General features: G+C 42.0%; 1 protein-coding gene across 1 annotated transcript in view; it reads left to right on the top strand.

Annotated features, from left to right (window-relative positions):
- PDE6B (phosphodiesterase 6B) overlaps nt 1-17,083 on the top strand; it is a 66,585-nt gene that overhangs the window by 23,531 nt on the left and 25,971 nt on the right. Inside the window, exons 3-13 of the mRNA XM_083177203.1 lie at nt 351-440; nt 2,068-2,208; nt 2,709-2,783; nt 3,486-3,550; nt 3,684-3,750; nt 5,752-5,799; nt 6,770-6,919; nt 11,173-11,316; nt 12,181-12,246; nt 12,338-12,484; nt 15,427-15,534. Of these exons, the coding sequence (XP_083033329.1) occupies nt 351-440; nt 2,068-2,208; nt 2,709-2,783; nt 3,486-3,550; nt 3,684-3,750; nt 5,752-5,799; nt 6,770-6,919; nt 11,173-11,316; nt 12,181-12,246; nt 12,338-12,484; nt 15,427-15,534 (1,101 nt within the window). The remainder of the gene's footprint in view (nt 1-350; nt 441-2,067; nt 2,209-2,708; nt 2,784-3,485; nt 3,551-3,683; nt 3,751-5,751; nt 5,800-6,769; nt 6,920-11,172; nt 11,317-12,180; nt 12,247-12,337; nt 12,485-15,426; nt 15,535-17,083) is intronic.

Genomic DNA, 17,083 nt, shown 5'->3' with positions numbered 1-17,083 from the left:
TGTCACCCTCTCCTGGCCACAGGTGGCCTCACAGGCTTGCCGGCCTTCTGGTTGTCTTTACTGTAGCTTCTATTGTCAGTATTTCCGCCAAAACTCCATTTTTGGGGGGTTTCATTAATCAGTTGTAGGACAAATAAAAGAAAGCAGGTAGAATTAAATACAACTAAGGTAATGTAGTCTGTAGATTAACTCAGTAATTTATTTACAATGCCATACAGCATATTTATAAAATGTATTTATAGAGAACATTTCATTAGGTAGTTGAAGCTTTTTCTTGTAATAAATACTGTATAATAGCAATAACAGTGTCTTATACGAATGTACTGATGTATTTATTTATTTATTTGCAGGTGTTTTTGAAGTATTTAAATTTTGCTTCATTAAATCTGAAAATCTATCACTTGAGTTATCTACATAACTGTGAGACACGGCGAGGCCAGGTAAAGTAGCAATAAATAAAGTGGTTTCCTAATATCAGTGGCTGCTTCTACCAGTTTTGGCTAGGGTGGCAGCAGCTACTCATGCCAGAAAGGATGAAGAGACAAATAGATCATGGCACCTTTGTAATCTGGCATGTGTTGGGGCTGAAGTGTGGCAGTTGTAGGCTGCTGACTGGCTCCTGGACGTGTGCTCCGATTGGCTTGCGAGCCGGTGTGAGATTTGAAAGAGCCGCGAACCTACTCTGAATACAACCAGGCTGCTCTTTGCCTGACAGTCACCATGCTAAATTAATTTCACTCCCACATGACAACAAGCATTTAACTCCCCTGTGGCAATAAGCATGTATTCCCTCTTGCCAAATGGCATTTCACTGCCCCTTGGCAACAAGAATTTAATTTCCCTGCGGCAATGAGCATTTCAATCCTCTGTGGCAATGAGCATTTAACTCCTCTGTGGCAATGAGCATGCCATTCCCCATGGCATTGAGCATGCACCCCCTGGCATTGAGCATGAAGCCCCTGGCATTGAGCAATGGCACTTATGTGGCATGTAGATAACCGCACTTTTGTGGTATAATATGTAATGTGCATTACGGTGTGTGTCCTAATGTGTAATGGACATCATGCTGTGTGACATAAATGTGTAATGTGTATTATGGTGTGTGGCACAATGTGTAATGGGCAGTACAGTGTGTGGCACAATTTGTAAGGGGCATTACAGTGTGTGGCACAATGTGTAATGGGCATTATGGTGTGTGGCTGATTGTGTAATGGGGAATACGGTGTAAGTAATCTTGGTGCAGTGTGTCTAAGGGGCTCTTCCTGGCACAGTGTGTCTAAGGGGCTCTACCTGGAGCTGTGTGTCTAAGGGTCTCTACCTGGCACAGTGTGTATAATGGGCACTACTGTGTGGTGTAATGTGAATTGATACTATTATGTGGCTACTCCCTATTTTCCTATTTTCTTGCTTCGAGCCTTCAGGGCACAATATCCCTATCTTTTGATTGCTAGGTTGAATTGCCAGTGCCAGTCAGACCCCCACCTCACCTTTGCACAGAAAAGTAAATGATCGGGTCAAGCATTTCTATTTGCTTTTTGGTGTGAAAGATAATATGTGAATAATATATGATAAGAAGTGGATGAATGACTAAGATAATTCTATAATCCATCCCTGTATCTAGAGCATGTGTTGGAGGCTGCACTCTGGAGTCTGAGTATTTTAAAATCTGTCTTTTTTTTAGTGCATGTGGATCTGGCTTTATGTGGGTGGGCCAATCGATACACCACCCACAATATCCACAGTGAGGGGTGCTAAAATCTAATTTTACCCCAAAAATGAGGCTCGGGCCTGCCCTGACTTAAAGTAGTCATAAATGACATACAGTAGGCTAAATGTGACTGCATGTACAGACACAAAAGTGGGTCAATAACAACCCACAGGAGTGCGCACGATAAAATCGTTCACGATATTGTTATCCTGCATATCTTCTGCCTTTATTGCATAGCGTGTAACTCCATAATGCTACATTTAATACATAAACCATAACACAACAGTATTTATGTCATTTAATTTAAGGAGGAGAATTCTGTGTAATAGAATAAATATGTTTTTTCCTCTATTCTACAGGTATTGTTGTGGTCGGCAAACAAAGTGTTTGAGGAACTTACAGACATTGAAAGACAATTCCACAAGGCCTTCTATACAGTGAGAGCATATTTAAACTGCGACCGATATTCCGTTGGCCTTCTAGACATGTCAAAAGATAAGGTACAGTATTAATTTATACGGATTACAAAACACTGAGCATGGTTTTAGATTTACTCCAGGTCTCCGAAACAATGGAATAATGAATAGACACGTAGCTGTGACTGGTGGTATACTGGAGATTTGCATTATTTCCCCCTCACGCTCAGCGTCGCTGACTTTAATCCCGACACCCCCTGTAAGATGACTGCTCCTCCCCTCGTCTGTCAGTCAGTTGCCGTCTCTTAACTGTAATGTGCATACAGAGACATTAATTCTGTACGCGCAATCATATAAAAAACACCTAACATTTTGGAGTTATTTCTACATGTCATTTATAAATGAAGCACTAGACTCCTTTTATGTTTCCTAAAGTCATTGTACATAAAATTACGTTTGCATCCATACATTTTTTGGTTTTCCTAATGACATCACAGCTAAACTAAAACAAGCTAACTCTATATATCGCTCACTCAGTGATCTAATTGAATGACTAATCTAAGTGGCAATGCTTTTTTTCCAAGGAATTCTTTGACATGTGGCCTGTTCTTATGGGAGAAGTTCCGCCATATTCTGGACCTCGTACCCCAGATGGAAGGGTAAGTTAAGAATAGCATAGCACTTGTTTTCTTAAAATAAAATCTATTCAATTTCTAACTGGTCAAATGGATCTGATGCCCATTTCCACCCACATGTCCACCTTGCTTCATTCTTCTGCTATTTTGTATCCTTTCCACTGAACTTAGCACCTGGTCCTCCTCTTCCCTCCTGCAGGATGACTTTCCTGTCTCTGTCCCAGTTGGAACCACTAGGGAGTTGGGTCACCGTGTACACTGCCTCTCCTCCCCAACAAGCAGGGCCACTGAGTTCATATGATGTGGTCTCCCCAGGGGTTTGGAGAATATTACCCCAAGTTGGTGCACACCAAATGGAAAGCAAACTCCTTGAGATGGATCTTGTTGATGCAGCTTTTAGTTGCATTTTTTGCATGCATCTGCAGTTTACATTCCAAATTTACATTCCACGCTCTGCGCAATGGCTACCGGTGCTGGCAGTATTGCACTTTACCAGGAGTACTTTGCAGTTCTGCTAATTGGTGGAAATGTTTGTTGAAAAAAAAATTACATTTGGCTACGTACAGTTTGTGTGTGGATAAGAATGACTGAGTTTTGAGCACAATAAAGGCATCTGGACATATCATGCAAGCAGATTTTAGTATTTAATTCAAACCTATTTCATTCAATTACCTATTATACTGTATTTCCTTTTTTAATGACATAAATGTTTTTGTATTTTGTTAGGAAATTTTATTTTACAAGGTTATTGATTACATTTTACATGGAAAAGAAGACATCAAAGTCATACCGTAAGTGCATTTAAAGCTTTTAATGTGCGTGTTTTGTCTTCTATAGTAGACAATAATCAAAGAGAACTTAATGCACTATTTAGATGATGAGAATTTTTGCAGATTAATTAATTTATTTATTTTTCACTTTAAGAACTCCTCCAGCAGATCACTGGGCTCTGATTAGTGGCCTGCCGACTTATGTTGCAGAAAGCGGATTTGTAAGTCTGTTGTTGATTCTTTGGCAAAATAAATCTCTTTAAGGAAATCATGGTAATAAGTTTTTATTAAAAGAAATGGCATTCACAATTTAAATATGGCTATAACATACAGTAAAGCTGGTCATTCTAAACAATATGCGTCTACTTTTATGAACAGGCTACTTTTGCAAGCTGCTGCTTCTTGGCAGGTTGTGGCTGAAAATGTACAGCACTCCGCTTTGTAAATTTATCACACAGAGGTGTCACTACGATTTGTGTCACCTGGTTTTGTAACTCATGGTTTCACCCCACCATTGGCCTCTTCCTCCATCAGTCCTACTAGCTGGGGCCAGTGCTTGGGTTTTTAGTGCCTCCTGCAAATGACAAATTAGCACCATCACTCCAAACATTATAATGGGACAGTGAGTGCCACAAAAAGGGGTGTGGCCACAAACATTACCCCCATTACCCCCATTTCATATGACACAATGCAGTCTTATTCACATTGCCTACGCATAGTGCCCATGATTCATATTGCACCACATAAAAGTGTACCTTATTCATGGTAGGACACATTGGGGCAGATGTATTAAGCCTTAACAAGAAATAAATGCAAGGTTGATAAGGAGAGATAAACGTCCAGCCAACCAGCTCATTACTGACTTTTTTCGGTACTCTTTACCTAGAACGGCGCCCATCGCGACCATCGCGACCATCGTATGCACTAAAAAACGGGTGCGATGCGATGCCCGTGATGGCCGCGATTTCCAATAGGGATCAATGTTAAAAGTCAGATTGGACGCGATTTTAGTGTTAAATGCCTCAATGCCCGCGATTTTTCCATAGGAAACAATGTTAAATGGGCCACAGAGCCCTAATAGTCCCCCTGAAGTCTGAAATGGCCCCCACAATTTTTAACGGCACCCCACGATCAACGTGAACCCGAAGCGTGGCGAGCGCAGCGAGCCCGCTTGGGGCGGCGGTACGCGTCCTCCGACCTTTTCATACCCCCACTATCCACGTCGGCGTGGAGTTGAGATTAGAATAGTGTGGCGAGCGCAGCGAGCCACCGAGCCCGAAGCGTGGCGAGCGCAGCGTGCCCCGCGAGGGGATGCGGATACCTTCACAGGTAAACGCGTGCCCTTGCGGGCTTCACAGGTGTCCGCGTCGCCACGGACACCTGTGAAGCCCGCGAGGGGACGCGTATAACTGTGAAGGTATCCGCGTGCGCTCGCCACGCTTCGGGCTCGGTGGCTCGCTGCGCTCGCCACACTATTCTATTCTCAACTCCACGCCGACGTGGATAGTGGGGGTATGAAAAGGTCGGAGGACGCGTACCGCCGCCCCTCGCGGGCTCGCTGCGCTCGCCACGCTTCGGGTTCACGTTGATCGTGGGGTGGCGTTAAAAATTGTGGGGGCCATTTAAGACTTCAGGGGGACTATTAGGGCTCTGTGGCCCATTTAACATTGTTTCCTATGTAAAAATCGCGGGCATTGAGGCATTTAACACTAAAATCGCGTCCAATCTGACTTTTAACATTGATCCCTATGGGAAAATCGCGGGCATCGCGTCGCACCCGTTTTTTATGTGCATGCGATGGCCGCGATGCCCGCGATTTTTTACCCCCGACGCCCGCGATGCTAATCGCGGGCGCCGTTCTAGGTAAAGAGTACCCTTTTTTCAAACACAGGCTGTAACATGGCAGTTAGCAGGTGATTGGCTGGACGTTTATCTCTCCTTATCACCCTTGGATTTATATCTTGTTACAGCTTAATACATCTGCCCCATTGTGCCCCTTATACACAATGCCCACAGTAGAGTTCTTTACATATAATGCCTACAGTAGTAGTGGCACACATAATGCCCACAGTAGTAGTGCCCCCCACCGCCACCACCACACACAGGCACACACAATTTAAGGCCTATAGAAAATAATAGATAAGAAATCAATGTTTAGTTCTTAAAAAACAGTGACTAAAATATAACATGCCTTTTCATTTACAATTTTCCCACCTATGTAGATCTGTAACATTATGAATGCAGCTGCTGATGAAATGTTCAAATTCCAGGTGAGAACCTCTCCTTTAGATAGTGACATGCATACTGTATACTGTAGTGATTTATGTTGACCCGTTTATGGATATACATTTGTGGTTTTAGGTTACCAACCTTTTGAATGTCATAATACAGTATAAAGTATTTGGCTAGCTGGAGTTCAGGCCAAGAAAGTGGTTCACATAAGCCCAGCCAGTGCTGATGACTGAAGCCTCTTCACACTAGCAGAACATAGGGATTGATTGGCTATCAGTCCTTACAGACATATTGTCATCTTCATGTGCTGCACCTTTAGCAGGACCACCCATAACAATAATGGCTCCCCTTACAAATTTTGATCCTGGGCACTCATTTCCGGGTCTGTAGGAATGGATTTGTGAGTGGTGCCATCTCAATAGGCTTTGCTGGAATTGCAATAACTAAACTGGTGGTATAGGCCAGGCATGCGGGTAGCTCCATTTTGACATGCATGGCATGCATGGCATTTTGACATGCATGGCGGGCCACCGACCTGAAAGACACCCTCACCCCTATGGGTGATCCTGTTTTACCACAAAGGATAATACAGCAGTAGAACTAGATGGCTATTTATTACACAGGTCAAGAGTGGATCAAGACTATACTTCTAGAAGATGGTGTTTTAGCAATCAAGAGAAAATTGCGGCAATATATATGTCTGAGTAAATGTGTATGCAGCATTCAGCTTCTGACTACTAGGAGGTGATACAGGAAGCCTTGGAAGCAAGTGTGCAACTACTATAGGTGCAGTGGATGTTGATGCTATGGGGCCCACAGGTGAGAGGGGGCCCATCTTCCAGTCAAAGTTCCACAAGTAGAACATAAGGGACATTACAAATATTTACTACGGTGCCCACAAAAGTTATGCCCTGAAGTCAACACAGTAGTATTCACATTCAAATCGGTCCAGTTACAGTATATACCATATGCCTTTAGCATAAATATATCTTAATTATTTTTCCCAAGAAAGAACCACTGGATGAAAGTGGATGGGTTATTAAAAATGTCCTATCAATGCCCATCGTGAACAAAAAGGAGGAAATTGTTGGGGTTGCAACTTTTTACAATAGGAAAGATGGAAAACCCTTTGATGAGCAAGATGAAACACTGATGGAGGTAAGACGTTTTACAGTTCTAGTCTAAAAGTGCAATGGACCCTTCCTTCAATTGAATTAATAATACACAAATAATGTTAATACTGGTATAAACTGTAAATTATGTCTGTAGGATGTGAGTTCTGATAGCAAAGCTTATAATTGAAAAGTTTTGAAGTCATAGCACTCAATGTTCATTAAGGAAACTTGTGTATTAATGGAATAAGACATCTGTTACTGTAAATGATTACAATGATAGTAGAAGTCACCTTGGATTTCTAGGAGTACATTTTTCCTGTGTGTGAGTTTTCATAGTCCTTTAAAAATGTTTGTTCTAAAGCTGAAAATAATAGTTTCTATGACATAATTTAAATAGTTATCATAAAAATTACAGTATGGACACTGTCATGGCCTTATTTTCAAGGTACCTATTGGGCTTAGGTGGATGCTATTGTTGCTATTATTATGCAGTCGCTGTGTCGCTAACCACTGGATAGCTGAGCAAACCTCAGGTTACTCAGGATGTCCAGAAAAATTACGCTGCCAGGGCAATGAAGCTGAATCCAAGGAAAATACGGCCAATGTGCCTTCCGTTGATGCAAGAAGTCACTCATTCTATTGCATTTGGGGCACTGCAAAACCAACCAAGTCCAAGCTTGGAGAAAATGTACTAAGATGTGAGTTCTATTTAACATGGGATGTGCAACCAATCAGAATCCACTTTTTATTTATTTAGCACCTTCTAGAATATAATAGATAGTATCTGATTGGTTGCCCATAGCAACATCCCATTTGATATAGAACTCGCATTTTAGTAAAGTTGCCCCTTTACAGGTATTTTAGTGTAGGTCACGCATACCATTTGCAATTCAGGTGTGTGATGTGCATACTTAAAATCCATAACAAATAGTCCTTATAGTGTTTTCATACAGCCTCCCTATTCCCTATTACATTAGTAAGTATGACAGTATCCAACCTTTTATTACTTTACTATTTTAGTACATACAGTATAGCCACATTTTGTTTTCAACATTACATTTATAAAGAACATATAAGCATATGGATACAGAATAAAGTAAGGGGACTAACCAAGGGAATGGGGAAGGGGTCAACTATAGATATCATTCAACAATTAAACAGAAATGACATACAGTAGAAAGTAATTTGGTGATTTAATTAAATTGAAGGAAGAGGAAGAACTATGAGGAGCGGTACTTGCACGGGAGCACCGTTACTTTCTCTTATATAAATGTGCCATGGAAGCCACTTCACAATGGGAGAGGAGGACACCATAGAATATGGGATCTATCTAGTCTCCTTTCTAAAATGTAACTGGGTGTTGGAGATAACTTTTGCAAGTGGAGGAGGAGATGGTGTATTCCAGTGCCAATGCAAGAGGGCCCAATGCAAGAGGGCCAATGAGGGATCTAAATTTAATGTGAGAATTAAAACTGAACCAGGCTGAACATGTCCACCCAGAATGGTCATAAAACAGGACAGTTCCTAAAAAATCTTGAATATAGGGTACTTGTTTCCTAGCACGGCGCCCGTCGGGGTTAATCGCATACCTTAAGTTAAGGTATGCGATCAACGCGATGGACGCGATTTTCTGTCAATTACCAGCCTTTATTGCCGGCAAAGAGAAAATCGCCTTGATCAACGCGATTTTCTCATAGAGATCAATGTTAAATAAGCTGTCAAAGGCAAAATCGTGTTGATCGTGTCTTAACATAGGGAACAATGTGAAATGGGCCAATGTGCCCGTTTTTTGATTGTATATGCCCCCTTATGGGTATTAAGTATGGTAAATGGTCTCCCATTGTTAACGGCAGCCCACTATTGACGCCAACCCGAAGCGTGGCGAGCGCAGAAAGCCCACGAGGGCCAACCTTTTAATAACCCCACTATCCACGTCGGCGGGGAGTTGATTTTTTAAAGAGCCCGAAGCGTGGCGAGCGGACGCGTAATACCTGTGAAGTTATGAAATCAACTCCACGCCGACGTGGATAGTGGGGTTATGAAAAGGTCAGAGGACGCGTACAGCCGCCCCTCGCGGGCTCGCTGCGCTCGCCACGCTTTGGGTTGGCGTTCATCGTGGGGTGGCGTTAACAATGGGGGGTCATTTCACCCATGAGGGGGGGTATGCAATTAAAATTGGGGTTTCGGGGGCTTTTAACATTGGGCCCAATGGTAAAATGGTCTCAGGGACCATTTTACATTGATTCCAATGAAAAAATCGCGTTGATCGCATCACATGCGATTTGGTTTCATGCGATGCGATCGACGTGATTTTTTTGGTCCCGATGCTTAAGATAGAAATCGCTTGCGCCGTGCTAGGAAACAAGTACCAAATATAGTTTAAAGGAGTTAAATATAACCTCTTTAAGAGATTAATATGCATGATTAGTACATTTATATAAGGAGAAAGAGGAGAGGTGAATAGATTCCCATTGCTTCAGATTAAAAGAGTGAGAAAGGTCCCTATCCCATCTAAATTGAACTGATGGTTTAACCCAGTGGTTACCAAACTGTCTGCCTAGGCTCCCTGGGGTGCCTCGGGACACTTGCAGGGGTGCCTTGGATTAGTGGTCTAGAGGCAATTGAAATTATTTATGGTCATTGTAAAAGGCAAAAACATTGCTGGATGGCTACCAATAATAAAATATGTGGACAAACAGAAGCTAATCCTGTCCCTCACCCATAAATAAACCCATGTATGACATACAAGTCAATTTACAGAATAAGAAACTTTTAGACTAGGGGTGCCATGAAAAAAATGCTGATGCTCTAGGGTGCCGTGATTTTAAAAAGTTTGGAAACCACTGGTTTAACCATAAAATCTGATAACCACATTTTTTAACGCTTATTGTCTGTTGGTATTTATTAAGTTACACTTTGCTTAAAGCTCAGAAGTACTCAGCTCCCGGGCACACTAGCTGAGGTAACTGAAACATGGGCCCTCATTCTGCTTGACACGCAAAGCTGCAAAATTTGAGTTTTGCTTGTCCTTTAAACACCACCCGCATGAATGCCCGCATTCACCGTGAATGTCCCCGCGTGCATGGAAATGGATGTTTTGCATAAACATCCATTCGCAGATTACGTGCGGATAACAAAATCATTCGCTGGTCTCCGACCAGCGAATGATTTCTACAGTGCACGCAGATCTACTGTAAGACATTCTCTGGTGTCTTAGATCTGTGGGCTCCCTTTACGGTAACAGGGCGGGCAGCTGACATCCGATGACATCAGCTGCCCGCCCCTCGCTCCTGCATCATTAGCGAATTACCATGGGAACGGACAGTGTTTTCATGCTTCATTGCTGGGCGTTCCCATGGGTGTAACGATGGCCCACTGCAAATTTGCAATGGTGAGTAGGGACCAGAATGACCTCCATAGTGCTCAGGGAGAAGTACCTGCACAGACATTGGGGGAGATTCTCTAAACAAAAAATGCAGATGTTCTAAGCATCCCCCGCTGAGTTACCGAGGCGGGGGGGTATCGCTAGAAAAATCTGGTGATGCCCCAAAGAAGTCTATGGGCTTCTACCGCAACCCACCTCTGCCCAGCACCGACCCCCGCTGCCCCGCACCGACCCCACTCACCTGTGTCCGGGCAGCACAGTGCTGTGCTGCCCGGACCTGTGACCTCCTCCTCCCTGCACTATGATCCTCTTCCGGGTGCATGGATGAGGAGAGCCTGGCACAGCTGGGACCTGGTGGGACCTGGTGACTCTCACCACAAAGGACAGCTCTTAATGCAAGAGCTGTCCTTTGCCATAATTATTGCATAAAGTATGTTAGAACATATGCGATAATTATGTATGCGATGGTGGCGATGGGGGGGCGGAGCTGGGCCGCGATTGTTAGAGAATCTCCCCCTTTAGCTTCATATTGGACTGCACTGGAGCAGCCTGCTCAGCTTGGACTGGACTGTACCTGTGCACTCACACCTCTGCTGCACAGCACTGCTGCACAGCACTGCCGTTTACCACAAACACAGCCTGCAAAGCCTCAGGAAGAGTCACCTATCAGTGGCCCTATTGACGCAACCTTAAAGTGCAATCATCTGTGGCCATTTTCTGACTGCATCTGACAACATTCCAGATTATGAAAAGAACAGTTCTGCGCATATTTTTAATGGGCATCACAACATCAATAGTCAGATATTGAATTAACCACTCTGTTTATTGCCTAAAAACATTTTGTACTCATGTTAAATAGGCATTATACCATGCACAACATCATTGGCGCTTTAATCCCTCTATCTCAACAGTCTTTGACGCAGTTTCTTGGTTGGTCTGTTCTGAACACTGATACTTATGACAGGATGAACAAGCTGGAGAACCGTAAAGACATTGCACAGGACATGGTGATGTACCATGTGAAGTGTAGTAAAGAGGAAATTCAGGATATCCTGGTAAATATTCTGTTATATACTATACATGTGCCATCACCTCTATGTTCTTTTACCAAATATTTATTAGCATCATTTTTTTTATGTGAGGCACCTGGAGAATGTACTATGCAGATGAGACAACTGAGAACTGGAAGCATAAACTATGAAGGAATAGTTATTAAAAAATGTTATTGACATTTTTGTAACATTTTTCGAGAGAGAGAGAGAGAGATGCTTGGGTGCTCGGCACTCCATTTTTGGGACCAAAAGTATTTTGGATAACGGATTATTCCGTATTTTGGAATATTTTTATATTTGAATGAGGTATCTTACATTTATGTTGTATAAGCACATTGAATACATTAAATACACACAAATATATGTTAATTGTGCATGAAACAAGGTTTTCGTATACAAACTTTGTTTAATGTTTTATCTTATACACTGAATTTGAATGCCAAGCAACCATTTTCTTGCACATATATAGTGCCAGTTACATATTATTTCCCCAGTAGTGCCATTTACAGTTGTACCCAGAAGATTTTTAGCCCAAAAAACCCCCGAAATTTTGGAGACTATGGTTTTTAGAATAATTTAGATAATGGAGACTCAACCTGTATCTTGTATCCCTTAATTATCAAGCCAGAGAGTGCCGCCTATGTCATTTTATATATATATATATATATATATATATATTTATTACACACACACCTACACACACAGACACACACGAGACATGACACTGCATTGTATTACTTTACAAATGGCCATATTATGGAGCAATTAAATGATTATTATTTATTGCTCTCATTTTTTATTCAAAACGAAGCCAACCAAAGTTACATGCCAGTATCTGTTATCTTTTTATTGTACTTCTGTTTCCAGCCATCCCGTGAAAAACTTGGAAAGGAGCTTGAACAATGTGATGAGGATGAAATTGCACAAATTCTTGTACGTACAAATAACATTGCACTAGCGGGAAGAGTGAGCCATTAGTTGCATACAGTTTGTAAAAGTAGTGATCAACTCTTTTTTTCCCCAGAAAAAACAATTACCAGGACCAACCAAATTTGAAATTTATGAATTCCGTTTCTCAGATTTTGACTGTACAGAAGTAGAACTTGTGAAATGTGGAATTCAAATGTACTATGAGCTTGGAGTGGTTAAAAAGTTTCAAATACCCGCTGAGGTAGGTACTACAGCACTAATTATATAATTATATCTGACAATACTTGCTTACCCCCCCCAAAACAAAAACATTTCAGGGAGATTATGGAAGCAACACCTATGAGCGCACTGTTAAAGTGGATGTTTATTGCTTTGTCTGAGAGATGTATCATAACGCTGATGTAAACAAGCCTCAAAACTGTATATTAGCTATGAGAAATCTTATTAAGAAGAATACATTTAAACATAGGGTTTATGGGGCCAGATAGATGTATCAAGCTTCATAAAATGATAAAATTAAGAGTTATAAACAACCAGGCAATCAGCTCCTATGTTATAGGCTGAGTTTGAAAAATGACAGATAGGAGCTGATTGGCTGGTTGTTGATCACTCTCCATTTGATCACTTTTTGAAGCTTGATACATCTAGCCCAGAACCCCTTATAACCAATAATGACAATGGAACTGATGATCTCATTTAAATGTGTAATGTATATACATACAGTGCCCCCCCCCCCCCAACTTTGTAACAGCTACAGAATGGTGCTAACAGAGGCGTAACTTGAGGCTTGTGGGCCCCATAGCAAAATCTTGAAAGGGCCCCCCACCCATTATCACACAGAGAAAGATAGAGAGAGTGGGGTTGGGGGAGAGAGTGTCATAGAGAAAGAGACAGTGTCAGTGAAAGAGAGTCAGGGAGACAGAGACTCAGTGAAGATAGAGATCGGTTTATCAGGGGGGAGGGAGACAGTGTCAGTGAGAGAGAAACAGAGAGAGGAGGGGAAGAGCGTGGACTACCTGGCTACAGCACAGACCTCTAATGGGGCAGACACTTTACAGCTTTAGGCCCTGTCCCCTAGGACACGCAAATCGCATCACCGCTGGGAGCTGGCCAGACTGGGGCAAACTTTGACACAGTGTGAGAAGTCCACTACATGGTCCAATACTGCGGCACACTCACACACATATTCCAGAAGCACACTGACACACAAACACATGCTGTATATGGACCAGGGGGCACACTTCCACACAAGTTGTACAGGCACATTGATATACACAAACACATATAAACATACTGTACATTGTACAGGGACCAGGGGCACGGGCACAGACACAAGTTATACATGGACCAGAGGGAACACTTGCACACAAGTTGTACAGGCACAATGATATACACAAACAAATATACTGTAGGCATACATTGTACAGGGACCACAGGTGTATACACACACACTTTTCATACATGGATCTGGGGCACACTTACACATACTTTCTATAGGGTGCATTACATGGACCAGGGGCGCAAACATCACCCCCCCCTCCCTCCCACACATGCAATGTCCCCAGAGTGAAGCTTACATTAGTCAGTGGGGCTGCATGAGATCTTGCTGGGGGTTGGGACTCACTCCACCAGCTCCATGCAGCACAGTCACACAGTGGGTCCTCTCTCCCTCCTCTACAGCGCAGCCTGGAAGGCAGCAGCGCGTCCTCCTCTCTCTCCCCTACACAGACCGGCTATGCGGGTCCTCTTCTCCTCCCCCTGTCACGGAGCGGGTCCGACTCCTATCTCCCTGCCGCCAGGCGCCAGCACAGAGCAGATCCTGGCAGCAGCAGCAATCTTCTTCACCGCCACCACTGAGCGGCTCCTGGTAGCAGCAGGATTTCTTTCCCCCTCCCGCATCCAGCACCTTCCAGACAGCCGCTGCACCTCTCTCCTCATTTGCGCTCTCCCGAACCAGCGGCTGCAGGCTATTTTTAAATACTGTAGCACAAATTCAAAGGGTGCAGGGGATAGCCTGCTATGGGGCCCCCCAAGCCGCTGGGCCCCATAGCAGCTGCATCCCCTGCACCCTCTGTAGTTACGCCACTGGGTGCTAAGGTGATATTGGGGAGATTTCTAGATTCTTCATAGAGTCAGGGAGATTGATATTATTTCAGGGAGTCTCCCTGTGATACAGGGAAAGTTGACAAGTTGTATCAGACATACATAGGTGCATAAAGGCTTTTTTAGACCTGCATCACTATCAGTGTCCACTATAGTTATTCATATTATGCAAAGTATGCAATATGAAGTATATTTAAAAAAAAAAAACATGAATGGATATTAGTATAAGTATTTAAATAACTAGTGTTTTCAACAGACAGATTTTTTAATTTAAAAAGTCAGCACAAAAAAAGACAAAAAGTCCAAGTTTTACTCTTCGCCGTCATGGCTTCTCAGTGCCTTTTCTTTTCTGTGTAGATGTGTAGTTTTATACCATGGCTTGAGTCATTCCAAAAAGCCACGCAATAGGTGTGCCAGGACCTGAGCGATTCAGTAGCATTGTGTCTTTTTTGCCCACAATATACGTCTTATTTAAGTGAATGAATAAATCAAACCAGTAGGGTGTGCGACATGTGAATCTCTGTAAATAGGTTGTCTGCCACTAGTAGTCTTGCCTTTTCCTCACACCAAGTTCCGTTGTGATCATACATAAGATATTGCATTGTTAGTGGATTATTACCACACAAGAGTAATCTACAGTAGTTCAGGGAAGAGTAATATTGCCGTATTTGAGAAATGGCAATCGCATAAACGCAATCGCAAATGGCAATCGCCCAGACTAATGAGTTGATCACATGGGAGTGTAAATGACAGCACACAAGTCAGCAGTGGTCATCTGAGATTATTCAAGATACCTGAAAATAAAAATGAACTCATGCTGATTGTATATGATTAACAATAATACAATGATAATTATTTGTATTTACAACATTTGAGCTTTGATGGTTAATTTATCTGCCTGCAAGATACAGATGAACACTAGAAACTGCATAAAAGGAATCAGTTAAAACTTCCATTAACTTAAATATCCCCAAAGGTCATTCTAATATAGTAAAATATATATAATAATGAGTTTATCCCTTCATCTGAATTGCATGTGTGTATCTATATTGCCATTAATATATTTTCTCCTCTGCCTAGGCACTGGTAAGGTTTATGTATGCAATGAAGAAAGGATACAGGAAGGTGACCTATCACAACTGGCGCCATGGATTTAATGTTGCACAAACCATGTTCACACTTCTGATGGTATGCACAACCATAACTAGACATTATAATTCCCTGGGTGAGAGAGGGAGAGTAATGGTATGCCACCCTTTTTAGTTTAGTGTGAGTGTGAGTAGGCATTGCTGGGGGGGAATGTTTAACCCATGAGGAGGCCTGCTTATCCTTCTGACTTCTGTACATTTCTCTTCGTGCATCCCCCTATTCTTCTAACTCTTATACATAGGAGAAGGAATACGAAGGCAGAGGTGACCAACTGCCATTTCATTTTTGTTTTGTTTTTACTGATACTTGGATGCCACTCATTCATGTACGGTATATGTTGTCTGCATCTATGGCACAAAAATGTTAAACATTAAAAAATATGTGGTTACCACATTACATATGGATTTTCATGTCTTCAATTGGTCCACAGCAGAAATAAGAGATCTAGTGATCACTGGCACAGCAGACCACATAGAATTATGTGGGGCTTCAATGTGCCCATATGCTTCAATCTGTGGAAAGCTGTCTGATAAGTATAACTTACCAGAGCATGTGCCGAATAAGAAGCACTAGCTATAGATAGTGTATTCTATAGAAGCCTATGCCTCTCATTGAAAGGTGGCTCGAAGAGGGATCCAATGTGGTCACTAGCTCTCCCTATCACATATTACATCAACTTGGTCATAAACCAGATATGAAGACAATGTTAGGACAGCCGGGTATCGTGAAGCTATTCCAGTAAGAAGATAATAAATACAGTTAGAATAGTCCTATGGTGAAGGTGTCTATAATGATTGCATTATAAATATGATCAGAGGGGAGACGCTTTTGCTTAGGCAGGTGCTGTCATCCTGCTGATAGAGAGATAGCGGTTACTGGGCCTAATTCAGACTTGATCGCAGAGCAAATTTGTTCTCAAAATGGGCAAAACCATTTGCCCTGAAGGTGAGATAAAGAGAGTTAGATTTGGGTGGGGTGTGTAAAAATAAAGCAGACAGTATTTACCCTGCACAGAAACAAAGTAACTCACCCAAATCTTACACTCACGCATGGTATCTCACTGCACATGGCTTTGCCCATTTTGAGAACAAATTTGTACTGCGATCAGACCTGAATAAGGGCCTTTATCACTTCATTCTCCATGTGTTATTGCCCAAAAATGGGACATTTTTCTTATGAAAAAAATCTTTAATTAGCTATAACTATTAAAAGAGCCAGTTATTTTCAGTAAAATGACAGTAGCTAATAGCTGTGATAGAGTAAAGGTTATTTTACATGAAACAAAGCTTGTGCACATTGAACTTTCTCATTCATACTAAAAAAATTGGATTTTAATAGTTACAGTAAAGGTTTTGGTCAGAAAAGAAATACTAAAACTATTTGCTAAATGCATTTGATTTATTAGTTAATAATTTGTATTTCATACATAATATCCCATCAACTAAAAATAAGATGCAAATGTGCTCTTGCCTTGTATGCCTTATTAATTTCCCCTAAATCATAATCTAAAACTTAAAGAAAATCAAAAGCCATAAGTGTCTGTGATAATCAGACTATTCCAATGATGCTACTCTAATATTGTATTGAT

The sequence above is a fragment of the Crinia signifera genome, chromosome 1 (assembly GCF_055691185.1).
Source record: "Crinia signifera chromosome 1, ASM5569118v1, whole genome shotgun sequence".
Classification (NCBI taxonomy): Eukaryota; Metazoa; Chordata; class Amphibia; order Anura; family Myobatrachidae; genus Crinia; species Crinia signifera.
Note: the sequence above shows the minus strand (reverse complement) of the source record. Positions and strands in the feature narration are given on the sequence as shown.